The sequence below is a fragment of the Opisthocomus hoazin genome, chromosome 4, assembly GCF_030867145.1.
Source record: "Opisthocomus hoazin isolate bOpiHoa1 chromosome 4, bOpiHoa1.hap1, whole genome shotgun sequence".
In the NCBI taxonomy this organism is placed as follows: domain Eukaryota; kingdom Metazoa; phylum Chordata; class Aves; order Opisthocomiformes; family Opisthocomidae; genus Opisthocomus; species Opisthocomus hoazin.
This window is the reverse complement of record NC_134417.1, coordinates 57,155,562-57,180,444: the sequence shown is the minus strand read 5'-3', so window position 1 is coordinate 57,180,444 and position 24,883 is coordinate 57,155,562. Positions and strand designations below refer to the sequence as shown.

General features: G+C 43.5%; 2 protein-coding genes across 12 annotated transcripts in view; one reads left to right on the top strand and one right to left on the bottom strand.

Annotated features, from left to right (window-relative positions):
* Positions 1 to 3,333: 3,333 nt before the first annotated feature.
* Positions 3,334 to 18,834, bottom strand: HNRNPA2B1 (heterogeneous nuclear ribonucleoprotein A2/B1). Of its 6 annotated transcripts, XM_075419108.1 has the most exons (13): positions 18,635 to 18,833; positions 13,009 to 13,119; positions 11,952 to 12,098; positions 10,339 to 10,549; positions 9,901 to 10,002; positions 9,722 to 9,811; positions 9,120 to 9,182; positions 8,502 to 8,621; positions 7,069 to 7,191; positions 5,948 to 6,030; positions 4,868 to 5,793; positions 4,500 to 4,630; positions 3,334 to 3,684 (listed from the first exon to the last, which is right to left on the bottom strand). In XM_075419108.1, the coding sequence occupies exons 1-10, from the start codon at positions 18,662 to 18,664 to the stop codon at positions 5,969 to 5,971; spliced, it is 1,059 nt and encodes a 352-aa protein (XP_075275223.1). In that variant the 5' UTR covers positions 18,665 to 18,833; the 3' UTR covers positions 3,334 to 3,684; positions 4,500 to 4,630; positions 4,868 to 5,793; positions 5,948 to 5,968. The 6 variants fall into 6 exon arrangements, with proteins under 6 accessions (XP_075275223.1, XP_075275225.1, XP_075275222.1 ...); XM_075419107.1 differs by lacking the exon at positions 3,334 to 3,684 and having other exon boundaries at positions 4,466 to 4,630; XM_075419111.1 differs by lacking the exon at positions 3,334 to 3,684 and having other exon boundaries at positions 4,466 to 4,630; positions 9,731 to 9,811; positions 18,635 to 18,831.
* Positions 17,957 to 24,883, top strand: part of CBX3 (chromobox 3) — a 20,505-nt gene continuing 13,578 nt past the window's right edge. The window contains exons 1-3 of one of the 6 annotated variants that reach the window (XM_075419114.1): positions 17,957 to 18,155; positions 20,726 to 20,776; positions 24,584 to 24,726. In XM_075419114.1, coding sequence (XP_075275229.1) covers positions 20,753 to 20,776; positions 24,584 to 24,726 — 167 coding nt within the window. In that variant the 5' untranslated portion in view covers positions 17,957 to 18,155; positions 20,726 to 20,752. The other 5 variants (XM_075419113.1, XM_075419117.1, XM_075419115.1 and 2 more) reach the window with 5 other exon arrangements.

The window sequence follows — 24,883 nt, the reverse complement described above, 5'->3', positions numbered from 1 at the left end:
TGGTGGGGAAATCATGAAGCCTAGAGCTTGCCTTCCCTGTTACGGCTGGCAGCAACGCGCAGAGGCGCTACGGAACGGCAGCGGCTGCTTGCTGCTCTCAGATCCACGCCTGCGCGGGAGCAGCAGCCATTAGGAACGAGCACAAGTTCAGTGCTTCATTAGAACGCATTCCCCCACGCATAGCCTCTGACACACAAGGCAGAGTGCCCATGTACAGGCACACCATAAATAAACCCTCACAGGAGGGGGCATTCCGCTGTGACAGCACAGACGCTCCCAGCGACCACCAACACTACTGCACTGACATGCTGCGTTAGCCTCATGTTTCGGTTTTATTCAATAGACTTTGCTTTTTACAGAAGTTAAGTTTTACAGACTAAGACTGTTCCTGCTCAAGAGCTTACAATCTAGTTTTGGGTGGGGTAACGAACTTCAAAGAGGAGAGAGAACACAAAGTGACTTCATCAAGCTCAGTCTGTCAGTTGGAACAGCTTGGCATTTGTCCCAAAATAGAGTACACTCACATCTTAGGGGAGTCAGAAGCATGGTTCTAAGGAGAATCTTGATGACAGAGGAGGTAGAGGCCTATAAATGAGGCAACAGCACACGCGGCACCAGGTTCTAGTGAAAAACTCTTTATTAAATAAACCAAATAGAGATGCCATATGTAACCATGTGGAGTCTTACTACTGTAGCGTACCTTATAAAAGGATTGCAACTCAGTACCTGCTACACTCCTACTACAACTCCATTAAATGCATCACCCATTGATTTTCATGTAAGAACGCCCAGAATCGAACCAAGAGCAAGCAGACCGAGTAAGCAGCGGTGTGTGTTGGGGGGTGGTGGAAATCATGTGTTGGTGAGAACCTTGGGGGAAGAGCCATTTTGCAGGACTTGCCCAGTCACACCTTGCTCATACCGTGAAGCAGCGTGGCAGCTCAGTTGTGAGCTACACTGTCCCCAAACGCTGCTGCCTTAGATGTTCGTAGCACTCTGTCAGGCAAGTCACACCGTCATTTAAAGTTACACACTGTTTACTTTTAATGTAGCAAGAACCAGTTTATTTATCAACAGTAACTGGAATAACTGCTGACAGCACTGACACTTCTGCCGCAATGCAAACCAATGCTAGCTGTGAAGCAAGAACACAACTGTTAAAAAGGACAGTACGACTTGTGGCAAAACGGATCACCTTTACCCAGAAACACCCTTCCATGTCGCACTCCTGTGTGTTCCTACCAGTGTCGCTGTATAACCGAGAACCTGGCAGCTCCCTTTGGAGGAAAAGAGTAACAGCGGTACTATGGTACTGCACTTCCATCACACACTCTGCTTTGGAAACAAAACGAAACACTGCAGCCACAGGAATGTACCACTCCAGCGTGTTCCCAGCAAACCATCCTCCTTCACAAATGTGGTCAAGCTGCCAAAACACACTCAGCTGACAGCTCCTTCAAAATTCACATGTATGTTTTGGGGGTTTTCTTCCCACAAGTAGTGTAACTTCATCCCCAAGATAATACGCACATTCATCATAAATTTCACATTGTCCTAAACACTTTTCAGTACCTGAAGCACAAGTAATAGAAGTGAGTAAAATTCAACTTTCATTGTAAATAACACAGAGAACACAAGGTCTGTGAGTGGCCAGAACCCTCGTATTGACCTCTCTTCAGCCACCACCTTATAAATGCAAGTCAGACACTGCAGTTTGTTGGTCCCATATTGGTTACCAACAACTTACGCTGGCCTTCACATTCTTCCCTCAGCTTGCTGCAGAGAATTGTTTGTTGGAGCTGAGCTGGGCCTAAGTCGACTGACAACCTGATCCTGTTCTTAGTATACTGAAACATACTGACCAGCAATGCTACCCTTACATTGAAAACAGAAAGTCTGTGGAGTGACATAAAATCAACTTGTAAAAAATTAAAAGAGAAAAAATATACACTGTCTACAAATCAAGGACCAGGAATTGACCACACACTTGTTTTTATTCCAAACTGCTAGCTTTCAGTACCAGGCTGACTCCAAGCGGTGACCTCTCTCACTGAATTCATCAGTAAACATTGTGATTGTCCCTCACTTGAGTTCTTAAGAACATACCAAGACAGAAAAGTCGTGCAAGTTCAACAGTAAGACAACAAGAAACTTACTGAAATACTCCAAGCTTTCAAGACTGTATCAGGTAACTTAGTTTCTGCATACTGCTGTCCCCTATACACTCCCTTTCCCCATCGCCACTAGATCAAAATCAGAACATCCTCATTATGGAAAATATACGTAATTCAAGTAAATTTTAAAGCTTGTTGCAAAACTACTTGAAGAGTGTAAACATCTCAAACACAAAAAGAGAACAATTACTCCCCTTTGAAGTTGTGGGTTGGTTTGTGTATTTGTTTTGTTTTGTTTTAGTGTTGTATCAATATGGACTTAGCAACTGTAAAGAAAAACTTCCATTAACTAAATTTAAGTTCCAGGAAAGAAAGCAAATTCCTTATGAACTCATCAACTCGTTCTGTTGGAAAGAAGAAAGTAAAGTAGATTTTGTGCGTCTTCATTTTCTGCTTCCGTTGCAGCCCACTGGCTACCTACACAAACATTTCAAAGTTCAACTTAAGGAACAGAAAAAATCATATGCGAGTCCTTAAAATACACTTTTGAATTATATAAAGGTTAAAGACATTATAATCCTACCAAAGCCAAGCATAAAGATTTCAAGTTCAGAATAAACCGCGTAGGTAGGTAACAGGTTAAAACAGCACAGAGTGAAGATACCTTCCCTCAAATATATTCCCAACTGAAGCTTTCCCAAGCACACACGTGGAAGTTTGGTTTGGGGAGGGAGGGATTTGTTGGGGTTTTTTACCCAGAAGATGCAGCTATCAGTAATGCAGTTCTGGCACAGCAAGAACTCTACATTCCATTCACTCTCTCTTGATGCTAAGAGCTTTTTACAGGTGAAAAGGATAAAGCTGTTGCCCTATCGCATTTCGGCAAACTGTCTTAAGTGGTCAGTTATCATTAACAGGAAAGGAGGAGGTATTTTTATAAAGTGATATAAAACACAGCCAAAAAGCTATTTTAAAGCAAATGTGTCCAACAGCAAAAAGATCAGCACTTTTAATTTGTAGCACTGTTTCTCCCAACAGAGAACAGGTGCCTATGGTCAGAGATACAAGTTCTGTGAATATACTTGCAAAGTTGACTTTGTTTTAAATCCACCTCAAAATTGAATGTTTCAAATCATGAAAGGGTCTAAAAGCTGCACATCAACATTATTTAATGTTAGACACACACTAAGTTTTTTATTAAGCATTACACTAGAACTACTTTGGTATAAAAAAACCACTTTATTTTAAAGCTATGAAAGTTATAAAAAATATGTAGTTAAACTTTCTACTCACAGAATGTTTGCTATTTTAACATTAGTGATTTGTTTCTCCTAATGAATCTGAGTTTTATTTGAAAGGTTTACAAGACATTATTACTATAATTTAAAAAACCCAGCATTACAGGGAGCTGTACTAATTGTGATGTTTTATCAGTATTCATTTAACCTCTAGATTTTTTTAATGAAGGCAGCAAAAACAACTATTTTCTGATGATACAGAATTTCTTATTTCTTGAAGCGTTTCTGTGGTTGACCACTTCTTCATTAGTTACCTGCAGCATGGCACCTTCCTGCCAAAGAAAAAAAAAGTGTATCTGAAGATGTTTATCACATATGTCTAAACCAAATTACCAATAGGGGAACTTCAGCCATTTTTGAAGGAAAAAAAAAAAAGTATAAGCAGTTCACTGGTGTGTCTAACACAAAAGGAACAGGACTTTTATTAGCTGAGTCCACATTCTTCAGTGGGTTACCTTTCAAAGGCAACGAAACGTTGAAATTAGGGCACTTTGAGTGGGTTTTGTTGATTTTTGTTGAAAAACCAAATCTAGTAGCATATGCCACCCTTACTCTGAGTAACTCATTACTTGATGAATTTTCATTTATTTGAGGTGTAAACACTCAATGCAGTGAGAGTAAGGCTGACTGAATTTGGCACTAAGGTTTATCAGCTGCAAGAACTATAAAAAATGGTGGAAACCTCAACGTTCTAGCAAAATTCCAATTTACATAATTACATCATACACTTATGAAATACCACCTGCAGTTTCATTTGAAGTTTTCACTTCCCCTCCTAAAGAACTGCTTATGCAGTTGTTAAAAGAATGGACGACACATTCCTTCACAGAGGCAGATGTATTCTGTGATGCAATTTTTTTCCTTACACGTAAACAGTCTACAGATACTTAGGAACCTTCAGGATGAAACGCGTTATATAAAATAGATTACAGCAGACAACACACATAACAGAGTTCATTTTCAACAGCACAGAACTACCTTCATTGCATTACCTTGCAACCACCATAACGCACAGACTCCCAAGAAAAAATAAAATGTTGCAGGATGCAAAAATAAAGTCGTATGATTTAATTAACTTGTGACCTACCATTTTAACTACCAACACCAGGGATGGAACCCTTGCAAAGCTTTACTAATGGACACTTGCAGGTCTCATTTGTTCAACTGTAGCAGTGTACAGTGGCAGCAGTCTATGCTTGTCCAGGGTTCATACCATAGCTAGATTCCAGCAGGAAAAAAATATGTTAAGTAGCTGAAATTAACAAAAATTTGTTTGTAAAAAATTTAATAATACAAGAAAACAGGATTCACAAATTTCTTTTCAATTGGTAATTGTTAATTCATTGCTATGTTAAAACTACATAACAATAATCGCTATACTGAAAGAATACTGTCATACATTATTATTTTCTTGTTTTTGAAACATTAAGAAAGGAAAAGTAAATAAGATCTTACCTAAAGAAGTTTAACTGAAGCTTAGAACTATTTTGCTCTACACCCTCAGCCTTCGTTGGCATCCTTATATACTATTGTAGTTAAAGCTTTGCAGAGATACAGCTCAGCTTTTTAAGACTGGCTGAACTTAGTGACGTTTTCAAGAGTTCTCTTGTACTAGACCTGTGTCCCTGGAAGAGTACCTCGCTGGGGATTTTTCCTTTCCTTGCCATTGAAGAAGCAGCATCTAAAAGATCTAAAAAGGTGTTTCTCCTTGCAGAGATATCCCTTCAGTTATCTAGATACTTTAAACCTGATCATTTACAGACAACATACTTTTTTCTGACCAGCATTTAATTTTACATGTACAACAATCGCTTTATATTATTTGTGGGACCTTATACTACCCACTCCTTGCCTTATTTTACAATATTAAAAAAAAAAATCTAAAATTACACAATATTTCCTTTAGAATTATTTTATTAAATCATAAATGTACAACAGCTTCTTAACTCTACACACGCACTTAAATTTTTAAAAGGAAAACGTTATGTCTTATTACACCATGATCCTGGCTAATAGCTTTTCAAAACTTTGAGAAAAATCTTAAAAAAGGTTTCACATGTCACCTGAAACTTACAAATTTAACATTATCAAAGGAATGCTTCTACACTTACAAAGACCACTAGAAAGAAACAACAATTAAAAAGCTAAGAAACTGTCTCAAAGGCATTTTTACAATCCTTCCTCCACAGTAAGGTAATGTTATTAAATAATCCAAATCCATTCACAAAATGGCTCTCTGCATCTGCTCTGGTGTCTTCTGCCATACCACTGCATATTTATGCATGACTGAGATAAGTGTTTCCTTAACATTGTTATTTCGATAACCTGAAGCTGTTCTGTTACCTCTGGGCTCTCATCCTCTCCTATTTATACAGTGAAGCCTGTTTCAACAGAAGTAAAGAGTAAAAAAATAGGTTATGAAATTATTCATCTAACCATATTTTAAAGGAAAGATAATATGATCCTAAAAAGCTTTTAACTCCTGCAGCTACTCTCAAGAATCACTGCTATTTTAAGACTTACAAGCATACTTACCCATGGCATGCTTGCAGAAACTCAATAACGGCTCCTCCCTCCATATCCACCACTACCTCCACTGCCCCCTGGACCATAATTTCCTGCAATTGCAGAAAAACAAGACACAGAACAGCTACATCAGTACACTTGTTACATCTAGGAATGTTTATGATTACTGTATGGAGATTTACATACACTTTACTTCCAGAGACAGCATATACCACAAAGATTTTAATGTCTCACTGTGTTCCTCTAAATAACCTCCAAGAACTGCCACAAGAACTACATGCTGAAATCTTAAAAAGACTGAACAGCGTCACAAGTAATTTGATGCACAGTACTGTCTCGAGCCTGTAAGGGCTGACTATATTTGCATGCTAAACCTTGCAAGAAAGGGCTTTGTGTTTCAGTTTCCGTATCACAAGCTTTACACGCCATATTGAATAACATTTAGACAACAAAATGCAGGAACGTGTCAGAAAAAAGTGACACTACAACACGGGGAGGGGGGAGGAATCCCAGCAAGTTTACTGGACATTAACTAGACTCACTAGACTCTGATAGCACAGAACATGAAACTTGGCTACAACCTTTACAGACTAGAAACTGCAAAACATTTAATAATATTTTGGAAAAAGTATTTTGTCATTGACCTTTAAAAAAATAGTAATAATAGTTTTCCCCAAGAGAAGCTTTACAGTCTTCAAGATGAAAAGTTGTAGCCAACTTGCAGAAAGAACATGGGCACTACAGTCCATCTATTGCATAAATTACCCAATTTCTGCGTATCAATCTGAGAATGGCTTGGGTTGGAAGTGACCTTTAAAGGTCATCTAGTTCCAGCCCCACTGCCATGGGCAGGGACATCTTTCAGTGCATCAGGTTGCTCACGCTCAAAGCCCCATCCAACTTGACCTTGAACATTTCTTCCAGGGAGAAGACATCCACAACTTCTCTGGGCAACCTGTTCCAGTGCCTCACCACCCTCGTCACAAAGAATTTCTTCCTTGTATCTAATCCTAACCTACCCTTTTCTAGTTCACAACAGTTACCCCTTTGTCTTATCTTCCCCTCCACTTCCCCAAAAGACTAAAGCCCACCCACTCTGGCTCCAAGGCAGGTCAGGACATATACAATACCTCCACCATATGGTCCCCCCATGTTCCTGCTGCCACCAAAATTTCCACTCTTCATTGGGCCATAATTTGAAGGTTGTTGGTTGTAGTTTCCAAAATCATTATAGTTTCCACTTCCATAATTGCCTGCATTATCAATACAGAAGTGGAGAAATACCTAGATGAACTAAAATGCATATGGCACTCACAAAATTATCCCATTACTGTAACTTAAAATAAAGTACAAAATCACACAGGTATTCCAGCAGGGTATGCAACGAACTGCATTTTCATACTATTTGGAAAACAAGAGTTTCCTTAGACAACATTTACAACACCCACAGAATCACAGAACAGTAGGGGTTGGAAGGGACCTCTGTGGGTCATCTACTCCAACCCTCCTGCCGAAGCAGGGTCACCTACAGCAGGCTGCACAGGACCTTGTCCAGGGGGGTCTTGAATATCTCCAGAGAAGGAGACTCCACAACCTCCCTGGGCAGCCTGTTCCAGTGCTCCGTCACCCTCAGAGGGAAGAAGTTCTTCCTCATGTTCAGACGGAACTTCCTGTGCTTCAGTTTGTGCCCATTGCCCCTTGTCCTGTGGCTGGGCACCACTGAAAAGAGTCTGGCCCCATCCTCCTGACACCCACCCGTAAGATCTTTAGAGGCATTTATAAGGTCCCCTCTCAGCCTTCTCTTCTGCAGGCTGAACAAGCCCAGCTCCCTCAGCCTCTCCTCGTAAGGGAGATGTTCCAGTCCCCTCATCATCCTTGTAGCCCTCTGCTGGACTCTCTCCAGTAGCTCTTCATCCTTCTTGAACTGGGGAGCCCAGAACTGGACACAGTACTCCAGATGAGGCCTCACCAGGGCAGTGTAGAAGGGAAGGAGAACCTCCCTCGTCCTGCTGGCCACACTCTTCTTGATGCACCCCAGGATCCCACTGGCTTTCTTGGCAGCCAGGGCACACTGCTGGCTCATGGTTAACCTGTCGTCCACCAGGACACCCAGGTCCCTCTCCACAGAGCTGCTCTCCAGCAGGTCCACCCCAAGCCTGTACTGATGCATGAGGTTGTTCCTCCCCAGGTGCAGGACCCTGCATTTGCCTTTGTTTAACCTCATCAGGTTCCTCTCTGCCCAACTTTCCAGCCTATCCAGGTCACGCTGAATGGCAGCACAGCCTTCCGGTGTGTCTACCACACCTCCCAGTTTGGTGTCATCAGCAAACTTGCTGAGGGTACATTCTAACTCTTCATCCAGGTCGTTGATGAAGTCGAACAAGACTGGGCCCAGTACTGACCCCTGGGGGACACCACTAGTTACCAGCCTCCAACTAGACTCAGTGCCGCTGATGACAACCCTCTGAGTTCTGCCATTCAGCCAGAATTCACCCCCCACATCACAAATGACTTGCACTAATTTACAACTGAAATGCTTGGTCATTTCAAGCCGGTATGTTACCTCCTCCATAGTTGTCATAACCACCTCCATAGCCTCCACCCTGGTTGCCATATCCAGGTCCTCCCCCACCATATCCTCCTCTTCCTCCTCCATAACCAGGACTGCCACCAAAGTTGCCACCTGTGACAATATAATCCTTTAAAATAAACTTTTCAGCATAGAAGGCAACCTAATTCTACAGAATCAGAGGACATTATTTTTCAGTTTGGAAGTCTACAGCGGAAGAAAAGGGTAGGAGTTTTGTGAAGAAATTTCTATGAACAGTATTTTTAAAGGCACATACCAACACCCACCCTAATTGAACTGTAACCAAAATCCACCAGTCAGACTACCTAAAAGCCTCAATAAAAAGGCTTAATTAAAATCTTGATTTTTTTTCAGGAAATTTAAGAAACACTGCTATTCTAAAGAAAAGGGCACAGCTGTCCAAGAAACAATCATACAATTTCCCATATAAAGATTTAGCATGAGCCAATGGCCATTATGTACTTCTTAAAGTCAATCAAATGGCTTCAGCAATTAATATGTATTTTATACAAATAGCAAGTGAACATAAAAATGTTTCTGAATCAGAGAAAGTAACAACCACCACCACTACCTCCACCAGAGTAAACTAACCTCCAGGTCCTCCACCGTATCCATTATAGCCATCACCAAATCCGCGGCCACTTCCATATCCATCTGTTGGAGAAAAAACCCGAAGTATTTCAACTCACCTGTAGCAAACTAACTGAATTCTCAAACCCCTATGACCTCAAAGACCATATCTCGGAGACTATTGATTAAGCACACGTACACTTCAATTCAGAAAAATATATGTGAAGTAACATATCCAATCATTGCTCTACATCTTGTTTTTTCTTGCATTTGTAATGTACTCAGTTTTAATTTTGGACACAGCCCTTCCACTGTAAAGGTCAGGCAAGCGTTACATAGAAATACAGAGGAGAAATCTCTGAATTCCTTAACAAGATTAAGTTTAGGTTAATTTTGGCTTTTAATAAAATCCTTTAAAAAAACAAAACAAAAAAACGAACTTCATTTTACTGAATATCCCCACAATCAGCGTACTACAAAAGAGGTTCACAAGTTATTTTTCCTAAAAATTCTCTTAACTGCTACACAGCTGCATTCAAATTAAACAGCGGCAGCTTATAAAGTTACCCAGAACCAGAAAGACAGTATAAATAGGGGAAAAAAAAAAAATGTTACAAACATGCCTGTCTTACCGGCTCCCCCTCTGAAATTGCTGCCAGGTCCTGGGCCGAAGTTGCCACCACCTCCACGTGCATCACCAAAACCAAAGTTCCCTGTAACAGTTTAACATTTATAAGCAGTGAGATCGCAGAAAGTGAACACAAAAATCAACCACAAACCATTAACCGTTACTTGTACATACCTCCTCTCCCACTCCTAGAATTCTGAACTTCCTGCATTTCCTGTCTAGAGAGAGCTTTCCTTACTTCTGCATTATGGCCATTGATGGTGTGATACTTCTGCACTGTAACCACATGAAATAAGATACCATCAGCATTTAAGTACTGATCTGGCAACAAGTAAGACTATCAGGCTTCCAAAAAGGAGGGAACCTCCAAATTAATCCACATATATTCCATATCATCTTTAAAAAATGAAATGCCATATGATTTTTAAGCAAAAAAGCCAGTACTTATTTAAAATACGTGTTCCCACACAATTCACCAAAATGACGATGTAGCAAATATTTGTGTACATAACTAGTCCCACTATCTCTTTAGTTTCAGTTTAGCTTTACATAATTACCATGACTGCAAGGATGAACACTATCAAATGAAAGACTTAAATGAAGCTCACTTACATACAATTTTATCCACAGGATCATGGTCATCAAACGTAACAAATCCAAACCCTCTCTTTTTACCAGACTGTCTGTCAGTAATGATTTCAATAGTATCGATTTTTCCATATTCCTCAAAGTAGTCACGAAGGTGATGCTCTTCAGTGTCCTCTTTAATACCACCAACAAATAGTTTTTTCACAGTAACGTGAGCACCAGGTTTTCCAGATTCCTGTTAAAAAAAATCCTTTAAATTATCACAAAAAAAAAATATTCACAAATCCCTATTTTTCCAGGATATCAGGAATGGAATACTGATAAACTAAGACTTTTCAAGTGCTGAGGTAGCCCTCTTACGATGCATGTCCCTGCAACCTTCCTTGAAAGGCCTTCTGGGAAGGAAGTAACAGGATGATTTGCAGGTTTTTCCTTCCCCCTTCATGTCAAAGACTTAAAAGCACCAAAAAGATAATGGAACTGCTATGAACTGCATAAAAGTAAGTAAGAAGCCTTAAATCATATTCAGAGAAAACATGTCATCAACTTTGACAGAACCGCAAGTATTTAGTACCTTAAACTACAGCAGAACTTTTGTAATTGATGAAAGATGTGCCAGCTTCCTCTGCCCATTCCCCAACAGCAGTGAAACCCACATTCCACTCCTATGAACATCAAACGTCCTTCAACCTCAGCAAGTCCGTAGCTATGCTTACCAATAGCTTTGTGTGTATAAACAGTATGCACGTAGGCTGCTTTAATCACCTTTTCCCAAATGCTAACCAACCCTCTATTCCGCGGGGAATAGAAAAAAAACTTGGATAGCTAACAGGGGTACCAGTGCTTACAATTTCCATTTCCCCTGACCTCTGGGACAGCTCATTCAATCAGTCATCACATCGTGACAGTCCATCAGTCCAAATGAATTAAATACCCAAGTCCAACCTTAAATCAGTAACCCTCCCAGAGCTCCCACAACATGGTAAAAAGAACTCACCTAGAATCTGCACTTGCTCCTCAAGCACCTCTGTGCCACAGTAACCCAGCTAGAAGTTTACAGGTACACTGCATTCCTGTGCACACACTGAATTTGTGCTCTGAACTTTAAAACCAAATATGCCTGGAGCTAAAACCAGAGTAGTACGAAGATGATTCTGTACACCACCACTGGAAAAAGGAAGAGTTTCCCTACTACATTCTCTATTTTCAGTCGCTTCAGTAGTGTACCTTTCAGAAATACTCAAAAATATCTTGGAATAAAGTCAGGAAAGACTGACAGAGTTTATTCTTTTGATGTTTAGTAACACCAACCATTCCAGAGAAAGTTAGTTTGGAATTTGCTTAATTACAGGCATTCAACATGTTTTCGCCAGCAATACTTTCAGACCCACTGTGTCCCTTGCAGATGCAATTCTACAACCAGAATAACTTGATAATTCACTGTAGTAATAGACATTTACGCAATTGTGTCATTTAACAGACAAAAAGCATGGGAAATAGTGCCCCAACTACAGCCTAATTTTAACTAGATAATTTAAACCCAAACAATTTCAAACAAGAAGAAAGCATAGCTGTTCAGCCAAAACAGACTCCTTTTTCAAAGCATGGAAAGCACCTGCTTTCAAAGCCGTACTTACCTCTCTAGCCACAGCTCTCTTAGGCTCAACCACCCTTCCATCAATTGTGTGGGGTCTTGCAGCCATGGCTGCATCAACTTCAGCCATGGAGGAGAACGTTACAAAACCGAACCCCCTTGATCTTTTGCTTGCAGGATCCCTCATTACCTGAAAGCAATGAACACATTTAAATCATTTGTACCTGTCTCATGTTAAGCTTAACACTAACAACATTTGGAGAAAACACATAAGCTTCATCTACAATTTCCCTGATTCGATTTCAAAACACAATTATAATAAAGTAGCAGGCTATGCCGATTAAGTACACGAATGGCACTGCTTGGCATCACAGAAATTCAAACCGTTGTTGTCCTCTTAAGACTACCCATAACTCAGAAATGTTGCTATATCTGTGACATACGTTTATGTTTTATTTCTCAAAAAAATCAAACATGTAATTTCTTTTAAGCTTTCTGAAAACCACAGACTTTATATTTGTGTTATGTATTTACTGCTCCCAAAACAAATTCAGTGGAGAAACTTGTGCAAGAGTGACTGTCCCTAGAGGTATTTAAAAGACAGACATGGTTTAGTGGTGGACTTGGCAGTACTAAGCTTACGGTTGGACTTGATGATCCTTAAGGGTCTTTTCCAACCTAAATGATTCTATGAAAACACCACACAGAAAGTACCTTTCTCCAGCTTTATTGCTTACCGTGACCATGCTATCAGCTTTCTGCCAAAGGTTACCAATCACACAGATGTAACGGTACTCTGTGTAAGCACTCCCTAATGCACTTCAGCCAATAACACCCAAGTTAATTTTAAACTGTTGAAATCAGTCATTAATCTGGGAGATTTTAAAGGAAACAGACTGTCAACGTTACGTAACTCTATCAACAGAGTTCGCAAGGGAAATTCTGTGCACAGCTTCAATGGATTGAAGTATGTATAAACCAACCAACTGTACACTTAAGAAAATTTAATATTCCATATTTTCATTAAGCTCTCAAACTCCTCACTTTCACAATTTTTAAACATTCTATGCCATCGTTGCACACTAGTATGCCAAACTTACCACACAGTCTGTAAGCTTTCCCCATTGCTCATAGTAACTCCTCAAGCTTTCCTCTGTTGTTTCAAAGCTTAAGCCGCCAATAAACAGTTTGCGGAACTGCTCCTTTTCCCTCTATCACAGAAAAGAAGATTACATTAATATAATTAACAATATCCCCTCTGCATCAGCATAATTAGTCACTAAGTGAGATTTTAAGTGTCAAAAACTTTCAGTAAGACATGATTTTCAAAATCAGGCTTGGCTCTTCTAAATGTTCTCCCACTATTCAAGAAATCAAGCATTTTATGCAATTCTGTGGGTCCACTTTTACAATACAGATTTTAATAAAGTGCTTCTTCCCAACTCTCCCTCCAAATACTAGAAACAAGGGACCACACTCAAAGACTTCTAGAACAGTCCTTTCAAAGATCATTAAGAGATGCTTTTTAGGGAAAAGGAAATTGAAACCAAAACCAAAGTTCTTATTACAGAAAACATGAATTTATTCATACTGTCCAATTCTATTCCAGATGGCAGTAATTTTTAAAAAAGATTCTGACTCAAATTGTACGTGAATACTATCATGCTATTTACCCAAGGCATTAAAAATAAAAATAAATGAAGGTACGGCTAACAACATTCTAAAAATGGGTCATCAATTAATAGTTTATTAATTTTTAAAAACAAATGAAAGCCAGAGCATCTGTAAAATTATTCTGGGATTCTGCACCACTGGACTTCATGGTAAACCTAGCCACCCTCAACAGCAGCAGTATCAAAACTAAACAGATTCCCTTTAAAACAGAAAGGTAAATAATACATATTCACGTATGTATCCACTAACTTGAATTATGCTTTCAGCAAAACTTTGTTCTACTGCCTTCCAGAGAAATTACCACTGCACTTGTTTAGCAGAAATTTCTTCTGTGATGACATGTACATCACTGAAAAACCCAGGGCCAATAATAAGGTATTATATTTGCTATTTTGTATGTAGTATTATACCAAAGCAGGAAGGACAACCTTCCAGCTTCTACAAGTTAAAAATACTTTTATAATAACTTTTTATATTAAGCAGGTATCATAACTGTCATTTTCTACACACAATAGCATCATTAGACCATAAATTTTGCCATTTCCTATGTCACACAGCAACAATAAATGAATTGCACGAAAAAGTAGTCCCCTTCCACAAAACTTAAGATTTCATGATGTTGTCTGAAAGAGAACTGTCCTGCTAGGGACACAAGAACTGAAATGCAACGATTACATGTCAGCTTTATATTGTTAACTAATTTTTAAAAAAATCAACAAAATCTGTTGGGTGTGTTTGGTTTTGTGTTTTCTTTAGGGAGACGGTGGTTGTTCAAACAACCCAAACATTGCAGTTAGCGATTACTGACAAACACAACATGACCAACTACGCACTGGACATCAAGATAAATCTAAAAACATTGTTAGACAACCAATGACAAACAATGAGATGTGGAAAATAAGCAGAACAGTTCAGTGCACCAATGCCTTTAAAAGTATTAGGCCAATCCGCATTTAGACCAACATGTTTTCTGCAGCTGTCCAAGGCAGGCCTGGATCTAGATGCATGTACCAGAAGGACAACTACTGTAGGTAGCACTGCACCAGTTTCTGTTCAAAATGCATCACGCTATTACCTACTTGAGATACCGCAGTCTGACAAGAAAGTCAACCATTAGAAAAATAAACTTTTTTTCCTCATATTTGAAAACAATCAGTTTCTTTTAAAACCACTTGGAATCTGCTGTTGGACCTAGTATTTTTTCTTCTAAGGAACACAGAGAAAGCTAGTACTGTCTCCTCCTTCTACAGACAGGCAAACTTAGACACAAAGAGTTTAAAGGCAGCAAACCCATGTTATGTCAAGTTTCCTTTCACCTCATCTCTCAAAAGGAGTACAGGAAAGGATGCTGCATACCAGACTTGGACTAAAAAGTCACATGCTGTAAGTTATAGTATCTTTTATAATTTATTTGAGTAGGCTAGCAGAGAAATCATTTTAAGCAACCATACCACCAAAACAAATCTTCCCTTCAAATTCAAATACTTCAGTTCTGCTGCTTGAAAATTAGGGACTACTCACTACAGTTTCACAGGCCCAACAAAAGACACTTTTTCCTATATAACTGATTGTTGTGCACCTAATAATGCATGTTTATATTCCTATAAAAATGAGAATCAAGCGAATTTAGTAGACAGGTAGGACAGTAAGTGTTAGGTTTGCCTTTGAAAACAGTTATAAACATGTAAGCAAAACTCAAAGAAGTGGAACCTATCAGCTGTAACAACTGTGGGTTTTTTTAAAGGACAAGCATATACTACACATTACACAGAACAACAACACACTTCACAGAGGTATAAATTCTCACAAAACCGTTATCTACCATGTATAAAGTGTCATGCAGTACACACCCTACCCAGAACAACATCTAGGCACCACACATCACGACACAACCATAACAAAATTCACTACCAGTGCTTCAACTGAAACGACTGTGTGCAAGTATCATGAATATGTGGTTCCACTAACACACACAAGAGCCTCTAGATGTAGAGAGACTATCTGTCTTAAACATGTTAGTTTTAAGCAGCTCTGGTCAGTCTAGTCTACCAGGGTCCAGAGAGCTCTGACCATCCCAAACCTGCACTGAAGCTGAAAAGTGTACGATAAAAATTACCATTGCTCCAGTCCCTCTCAGAATCTTGATGAAAATCCTAATTTCATAAAAACAACCCCTTCCTACATACAACCCATGCCTGCCAAGGCCCCCAATATGACAGTTGGAAGAAAAACCTTTCAAAATTTCCACAGTACACTCTTATGGCAGGAATGGAGTGTGAGAGTGAATCTTTACTAACTCTGTTCCAACCCCTACCATTCTGTGATTCTGTGATTCACTGCTGTTTATTTTAAGCCATCCTTCACAGGCTTAAAGCACCACTTCAAAGGACTGGAAAATGCATAGCCTTTGCAGAAAAATTCATCATCAGAGCAAGGAAATGTGTTTCATATAGCAATAACGGCCAAGCTGACTGCAGACTTCTGCAGAGTTAAGAATCTGAGTAACAAAAACGGTTAAGATTGACAAGCGAGTGTGATCTCTGAACTACTATGGCTAGGCCTGCCAAAAGCAAAGCTGGGTTTACTGGTCCCAAACTAGAAAGACACTGCTCGCTTCCCCCCCCCGCCTCATCCCGCCAAGTGCCCCGTTAGCCCCTATACGTTCTAGGGGGATCTGCAACCCAACGGCCTGGTTCTCCCCTTTCCCCGCCCTATGTTATCAGGAGCGGTTACCGTGCCGGCTCCGCCATGTGGCGCATATCAGGACAACAGGGGCCCCCGGCAGCTAGAAGGGGAAAATGGCGCCCAGAAGCAGCCGTCGCCTCCAGGGACAGCAATGCGGCGGGAAGGAAAGAACTTCTGGAAGCACCGACCCCAGATGGAAAAAGAAAAAACAAAAAAAAAAAGCGCTAAATAGCACCCAGGTCCTCGGGCTAAACAGAAATCAAGTGCTGCAAACCGCTCCTAGCGTGCACCTACACAAGCGATACCAAGGAGAACTTGCAAGCACCGTTTTCCGCCCCCGCAGACACTAGGCGACTCCAGGTGCCCGCCCCACAGCCCCCACCGCCCTCCCGCCTAGCTCGCTTCCTCGCCCGCGCAAGCGGCCTCACAGCCTCACGCACAAGCGAGTCTCGGTGCCGCCATTTCACCCCTCCCCCTCGCCGCCATGGCCATTCCTGGCGGCGCCAGCCCGGCCGGCCGGCCGGCCCCTCGCAGGGCAACGGCGACCCCCAGCACCGCGCGCCGACTGCTCCCCTCCGCCGGCGCCACCGTAACGGCAGCTCGGCTAACAGGCACGTCCAGCCATTTAAGAACCCGCCGCCACCGCGGCTTCCGCCTCCCCTCTCGGCTGCGCACCAGCCCCAACCGCCACTTCCAGAACCTTCCTCCGCCGGAAGGCGCCCAGCCCCCCTACCCGCGGCGCACCGACCGGGAGCCGGCGGCAGCACCCACACCTGCCCTGACAAGGGGCTCAAGCCCGCTCGTAACGCCCAGACCCGGAAAAATCCCCTCCGTACGCACAACCAAACGTGCCACCCTCCTAAAAAAGCAAAATCTGAATTTTTCCCCTTTTCACGTACCATATTCTTCATGGTTTACGTATTCCTGCTTGAGACTACCGTACAACTGGTCGGTAATGGCTGCCTTAACTGTTACGTAATTTGAAATTCAGCTCCACGTAGTGCTAGCGCCCTCCTTCTCCAGCCCGCGCTCGCTTCCGAGGTTCACGATGATTTGGTTTTTTTTTTTAAAAAAAAAGCTCGAATCCGGAGCTTAAGTATCTCCAAAGGGGCAGCACTTCTGTATAACGCCCCTACGTATTTTTATCACGCAATAAAAAGTCATGAACTCCGCTAGTAATGGCCGTCTCCGAAATGAGCCGAAGGAGCCGTCGTCGTCGAGCTTATCCGCTTCGACAGTCGCCGGAAAAAGCCGAAACGGCAATGGAAGCCCATCCGACTCGCTTCGGCAATTTCCGGAAGATGCCGAGTGAGCAAAGAATGGCGCTCGCAACTTGCTCGGCAATTTCCGGAGAAGCGAGACGCGGCCGCCACCGACTACCCAGCCCCTTCGGCAATTTCCGACAACGGAAGAGACTCGCGACTCGTGCCCGAGCCGAGCCGAAACCGCCCCTAACACAACTGGCACCGTGTCGCGTTTTTTTTTTTTTTTTTTTTCCTTCCTTCCGGAAATTGCCGAACCGCCCCGAAGGCTCAAACCTCAAAGCGGGGGGTTATAATTAGCCGAAGGAGGCCCCGTATTGTCCCCCCATCGCCTTCCCCGCGGCCACCTGTGGCACCGGCAGAGCGAAGCGCACCCCCGAAATCTCCCCCCCCCCATTGCTGGCGGCCCGGGGCACAACGACTCGACAACCGCCCAGGTTCTGGCCGACGCATCGCGGGGACCCGGCGGAGGGAGGCGGGCTTCGCCGCAGCCTGCTCCGCTCTACCCCGCACCGCCGACATCGGGCGCACCGCCCGATTCGGCGCTCTGTTCTTCCTTCCTTCCTCCCCCCCTCCCTCACTCCCTTTTAAGCTCTTCAGCGGCCCCACAGGCACCACGACGAAGGGTGAGTGCTGCCGCCCTGCGCACCCAGGGAAATGGCGCTGGAGCCGCTCCTCTCTTCCCGCCCCCTTCCCCCCCCCCAGCTACGGGTAAAGCCAGCGCGGATCCACCCGCAGCTCCTCACCCGGACGGCTCCGATCCCTTTCCCCGATAACAGAAGGGTTTTCGAGGCCCCCCCTTCCCCCGCGCCGCGCTTTCCGACCCCCCTTCCCTCTCCCTGCGCCCTCGCTAACGACCAGGCCTCCCCGCCGCAAAGCGGGAAATGGCTGCGCTCCGAACGGCCCCTCCAGCCACGCCGCAACTAGCTCCAGAGCCACCCCGGGGCTGTCCGGGGGCCGCCCTCCCGCCCCGACTGAGGGCCTCCCTCCGCGGCAGGCGGCGGCCGCCCCAGCCCAAGACGCCCTCATGGCGGCGGCCATCATGGCGGCCGCAGTCACCGGGCTCCGCGGGCCCGTTCCCCCCTCCCGCCGGGCCACGGCTCACCCAGTCGCTTTCTCTGTCGCCGCGAGGCATCTTCCTCCGCTTGGACGCCTGACGCGGTCCTGCGCTAGCCCCCCGTTGGAGAGACGTCTTGGCCCCCCTCCTGTGCTGGCGGCGACGACGGTAGGAGGTTGCAGCTCGCGCGTAGGCGGCGTTGTGCGCTCTGCCCCGTCAGCCCGCCGGCGCGCGCTGCTCTCGGCCAGCCCAGCCCCGCCAGCCGCCGCGCGCCCGCCCCGCGCCGCGCCGCCGCCCAGCCGCTCCCCCCCCCCCCTCCGCGCGCCTCCCTCCCCCCCGCCTCAGCCCCCCGCGGATGTCGCTGCTGCCGCCACTGCTCAGTGCGCGCAGGGCGGGAGCGAGGAGGAGACGGGGGACCCGAGCGGCTGGGCACCATTGAAGTCTGTATCCTTCTCTCTCTCTCTCTCCCCGTCTTTCTCTCGCTCCGGCCGCCTCCTTCCCCCTCCCGACTCCCCCGAACTCCGCCACCCGGGCCTCGCCACCGGGGAGATGTGGGGCGCAGCCCCCCGCCGCCCCCCCCCCCCCCCCCCCCCGTGTCGTGTGTGTGTGTCCCCCCCCCGTGAATACACCGCCGCTTCCTCGGCGGCGGGGGGTGGCGGGCGGAGCGGGGCTGCCGGGGTCCGGGGCCCCGGCCCTTGCGGGAAGGAGGGTCTCGGAGCGAGCGGGCTTTGCCGCGGGGAAGGAGGGCTGCGCCGGGGGGGCGGGGGCAGCGGCACCCGCGCGGCGGCGGACGTGCCCGGAGACAAAGCCAGCCCGCCACCGCCGAGGGGCGGCCTCCGCCACCGGGCCTCCCCGCTCCGTGAGGCGGCGGCGGCGGCGTGTGCTCGGCCCGGAGGAAACGTGGCGGGGGGGGGTGGGGGAGGCGGCGCGGAGGGGGCCCTGGCGGCGGGGGCGCGGCGCGGCGCGCAGGGTCCGCTGGGCGGCGGCGGCGGCTGCCCGGGGCGGGCAGCGCGGGCCCTCTCCCCCGGCCCTGGCCGTGGGGCGGCGGGTCGGGCCCGCGCCGCCCGGGGCAGTCCCGTTAGCTCGCCCGGGGCGTCCCCGGCGGCCTCACGGCGCCCGCCACAGGCCCGAGGCGCAGCCTCCCCCAGCAGGCCTCCGCAGGGCTGGCTTCGTTTTCTGGTGGGGGTGGCACGGGGGTTCTCTTGTTATTGTTGTTGTTGTTGTTTCTTTTTTTCCCTTTTCTCCTACCTTTCAAACGGGAACAAGCCAAGCCCCGCCGCGCTGGGGCACAGGTCCCTGCCCTCCTCCCACCTCACCTACCCCCACGGCCTGTGGGACTGCCAAAACCCACCTCCCGTGTCAGGGGAGAATTGGGCGGGATTGCTGAGCCCGGGAGGTTTCCTGGGCTTGAAGGACTTTCTCCTTTGCCTTGCCCAGGCGTATGGGGAATTCTAACAGTTCTATAGTTTGCAGTGGGGCGGGGACAATACATGCCTAAGGAGGCGGCCAGTGTGAGAAATGACAAGGAAAGGGGGACGGATTGTGTTCAGCATCATTTGCGTAGGTCAAATATGTAGTATGTACGGCTTAGCTGAGTTAATGTTGCTCTAGGACCTTAACTCTTGCAAAGTTGAGAATCAGAAGGCAACGTTATAGTTGCGTTGACAGAAGTATTTGCTGTATATAAGCATTTACTACCATTTAAGAGTAATGGGTGACTCAGTGTTACACCACAGATATGTAGGTGCTCCCCATCAGATTCACAGTTAATATACCTAGGTGTATCTCAATTAACTGCTAGAATCTGAATTCCTGTTCTGTTGGGTTTAAGGAAATAAGCATCCCTGATGGTCCTCCCCCTTTTCCCTAGAAAAATCTCTGCCTTAGAAGGTCTTGGGAAAAACCTTTCTTCAACTCTATATACCACTTTGTCAGTATCGTTCATCCTCGCTAGCATAATGGTGTGTTACTAGGTTATACCAGACAAAGTAGTAACCTACTTCTCGTTCTGGATTTAATCCATATTTGAAATGTTATGTGCACTGAATACATGGGGGTTGGAACAAGGACCATGCTTGTATTGGGATGCCTTTCTTTGAGTAATGTAAACTTCCTTTTAATTGTCATGCATTTTTCTAGTAAAAGCTCTGCAAGTCTGCAATAAAAATGGCCTCCAATAAAACTACATTGGTAAGTTCATGCACACCTAAAGTATATAAGGATTTAATCAACATATTTTTCTTCAAACTTATAACTTGGCATCTCCATTTAAAAGATACATCCACATCTCCCCTCCCCAGCATTGTTCTGACCAAAATTTCAGATCCAGAAAGTAAGGCTACTAGAAAGGACATTGGCTTTCAGAAATCTGCCATTTCTAAAGAGACTTGTTGGGAAGAAAATAAATTTGAAGGACTCTGCACTATTTCATAGGTCCTAGGCTAGAAAACACTAAGGATTTTTTTAGCCTCCTTTCAGCACACCATGTAATTCATCCTATATGTAAAAAATAAAATCTAGATCATGTATTCATTTAATTTCTCCCATTGTATTTGGGGAAAACTAATAGCCTGGGAAAAGGCAGTCTTTACAGATGAGAAATAACATTATTGGGAAATGATGTGGCATAGTTAAGATGCCTTTTGAAATGATTTTTAACAAATAACAGTTTCTTTGAATTTCATAGGAGCAGAGATTATCAGATGTCAACCCCTCCTGGACCATTTTAGTGATGCATTCGTGGATCTCAAGTCCTTTAAAGCTTTGCTTGACATTAAAATATGGACTTCTAAGGGCAGTTGGTTGCTGGTCACCATTCAACTGATAAGGATATATAGTTTTGTGAAAGACAGAACTAAAAAGTGGAGCGTGAGATGCATCTGAGGTTGAGGCGGGGAAGTAAGCAAAAACACACATGTACAGTTCAAAATCTGGATAGCAGAACAGCTGATTTATAACGCACTCAAAAGTCCTGTTCTTAAATTCGCTGAAATGATTACTGGTTGACCTAGATTGAGATATATTAAAACCTTGTATTGACTCCTGGCTTAGAAGTGCAGTGGAATGCTTCCTTTATATTGTATGGTAGCTGTTTTAAAAAATTCCAGTGAAGTGAATGTCTGAACTTTACGTTAGTAATTGATTGCCTACTTTTCCCTAATTTGAGGAAGAGACACAGCCAGCCTGGGAAGAGGGTGCCTCAGGAGAGGAAAGAATCTGTGAATGCAGTATTTTTAATCTTTTGATGTTGTTGAGAATTTTGCTGCACAGGTCAGGAAAATCAGTTATGGTTCCCATGGGAACCGTAACTAATTCTGCTTCATTATGTATTTGTATGCAAAACCTAAATGTATTAAGGGATAGCGTAGCTCTGGATCTGTAATTCTGATTTTGTTACCTCTTGTATATTAAAACCCTTCGCCACAGTGTCACATCAGCATTTTGATCTTGCCTCTCAAAGAAAGAGTGATTATCCGCTGGAGAGAATCTGCCTCTGTCATACATGACTTCTGAATGCAGATGAGTATTCAGTGGTCAAACACCCAAGTTACAGTTTACAACATGCAACCTTAAGAGAAGGGAGCTTCAGGGGTCTAGTGGGCATTTAGTACCCTTTAACCTCAGTCAGATACCGCATTCACTCATGGGCAGACATTTACGTTGGCTTGTGTAATCTCAGAATGTACAGGTTTTTAACAATGTTCAGTATTTCTGCAGGCTCTGCAGTCAAGTATTATTTTAGGAGGTTGGAAAGGCTCAAGAGGTTGGAAAGCAGTGCTGACATGCATGAGACCTAATTAGATCTCTCAGTATTTAAAACAAAAAGCAACATAGCCTTGATTTTGTTATTTCTTACTGCACTTTAAGAAAAAAATACAGACCCCCATGATGTTCATTGTCTTCTGCGGAAGATCATATAGATGCTTAAGTCTTAGAAGTTTTAAAAAAGAAAAATGTTGCTTTGATACAGAAATCCAAAACATTTGTCTTTAAGTGACAAGAATTAGTGAAGCCGAAAAGAGTACCAGAAAACAATCTTCCATTGAATCAAAGAAATTTAGTCCAACGGAGAACAAAGATGGAGATGTTTCCCACTTGTAGCCTGCTTGCCTCATCACCAGTAATTATAATGTTATTACTATGGTATAGTGAGTCTGTGTCGTTTTTTCCCCTCTGCTTCTTTTTTTGTTTGTTTTTCCTCATCTCTACCTGTTTCTCTTTTTCACACTTCCATTTCTTGAAAGAAGCTGCCTTCACAGAGGCATTGGACATCTTCATGTTTTTATTTTTCTTCAATTTCAGTCTTACATGTTTTTTCCTGTGGAGGCAAAAAAAGCCAGTGTGCCTAAGTTGACGCTTTTCAGACATGAATGCTGTGGTCAAAATACACCTGGGATATGCAGGCAGTTAAAATCTAGTTGGAAATACCTGCTCTATTTTAGATAATCTCTTCTATGCTGCCAAATCAAAACGAATGTCACGAGAGATATAATCATATACAGAAACTTGCTGTTTGAAAGAGAAACTTTTACTCCTCTTCGTTCTTTGCACTTTAAATTTACAGCTTGCTAACCAGTGTAAAGCTATTTTGGGGAGGGAGGGAAAAATTAATTATGAAAAATAAGGGGCACAAAGGCAGGGCTTTGGAAAGAAAGAATCAGCTTCAAATCCTCAGTTTACGAAAAGACCACCATTTTTCTTGTGTCTAACAAATTTTTTTATCTTTCACTACATCAAGACAAAATTCTACAAAGTCTAAAAATTTGAGAATTTCAAAATTGCTTCGCAGTATTCTCATACTAACCCACATTAATTCTAGAGAGGACTAGAGAATGAAGATCAAGTAAATAGAGGTGCTCTGTGATTTTTGCTTGTCTGTTTTCTGTTCTATATGAAGTGCATTAGTGAGGAATTAGTCCTATCCACTTTGATTTAGGGTGCTGCATGAGTATATGTTTTAAGAGCTTAATATTGCTCCCATTAGTTTATGGCTGCCACTTTTAACAACTTACAAGTTGCAGTCCAAAATGGCAAGCAAACTGCTTTTGGTCTGCTAGTGCTCCAGAAATGTGATCCAACATCATGATAGGCTTCTTCCAACCTTTTTAAGATTACAAACTAGGAAATTCTGAAATGTGTCCTTCTATTACTATTTAATTGTGCCTTATTAAACTGGGAATGCCTTGAGGATGATGTGGATGTAATACTTATTTTAAGAACTTAAAGAATATTATTTGAAGTATCAAATGTAAACTTAAAACACTTGTAAAGTTTTTTAAGTTAGCAAAATTTCATTTATGTGTTAAGTGCTGTACTTAAGTGTAGCTGTCTTAAGTTTTTGCACCATTGTGACGTCTGTTTGAATGTAAGTTACATCGGTGCGTGGCTAAGAATGAGAAGAGAGTACAGTAATGGAATGCTGCTAGCATGCATCCTGTTCAATAGTTACGGGTTATTGTTAAGTATTTTGCTTACTGTAGCAGCACATCACAAACTTTGCTCCCATCAGCTTCTCCTTTTTTTGGAAAAGGTAGTAACCACCTATTTTTTTGAGTACCATCCCTTCTCTGATTTACGCATTTTCACGGTTTTCTTACTACTTTTCTTTACTTCTGCCTTATGCTGTTTCTTGCCCTCTGCCTTTTCACAGGCATAAAGTTAACTTTTAGAAGCTTCATAAATGTTTGAGCATGTAGCATTCTGAGAATTAAATTTGGAAGGGGAGTGGAGGCACTGAGTATGTGGACAAAAATATTTCACCTTTTTAAAAACTGGTGTTGGGTATCTCATTAAGCAACTGAAAAAACCCAAAACATCAACATGTCTTGCTCAGGTTACCTGACCACATGCAGTAACGTAAAAGGAGTCTGAGCTTCTGGCTTTAGTGTGAATAAGTACATGATTCATTGCTGTTTACTGAGCAAAGTTGGATTTGGCCAGTGAAGTAACTATGTAAAGCAAAAGAATGAATTATGTCATTCTGAATTTCTTTTGTAGCACAAAATGGGAAAGAAACAGAATGGCAAAGGTAAAAAAGTTGAAGAGGCAGAGCCTGAAGAATTTGTTGTGGAGAAAGTCCTGGACAGACGTGTTGTAAATGGAAAGGTGGAATACTACTTGAAGTGGAAAGGATTTACAGAGTAAGGCATCACCTATTATTTCTTTCTGATAGAATGCTAATGCTAACCATTTATTTGAAATAACTGTGTAGAGAGGGGTTTGGATGACGGGGAGACATTTCAAAGAACCTCAAGGGAAGGACATCCATAAATGCAGATTCAGGTGGGGCAGTCAAGT

Coding starts and splice junctions, on each gene's coding strand:
- HNRNPA2B1 (XM_075419110.1), bottom strand. CDS start 18,664: ATGCCTCGCGGCGACAGAGAAAGCGACTGG. Junction 9,812..9,900: donor TTCTAGGAGTGGGAGAGGAG/GTATGTACAAGT, acceptor AAACTGTTACAG/GGAACTTTGGTTTTGGTGAT. Junction 9,183..9,721: donor AGGGGGAGCCGGTAAGACAG/GCATGTTTGTAA, acceptor TTTCTCCAACAG/ATGGATATGGAAGTGGCCGC.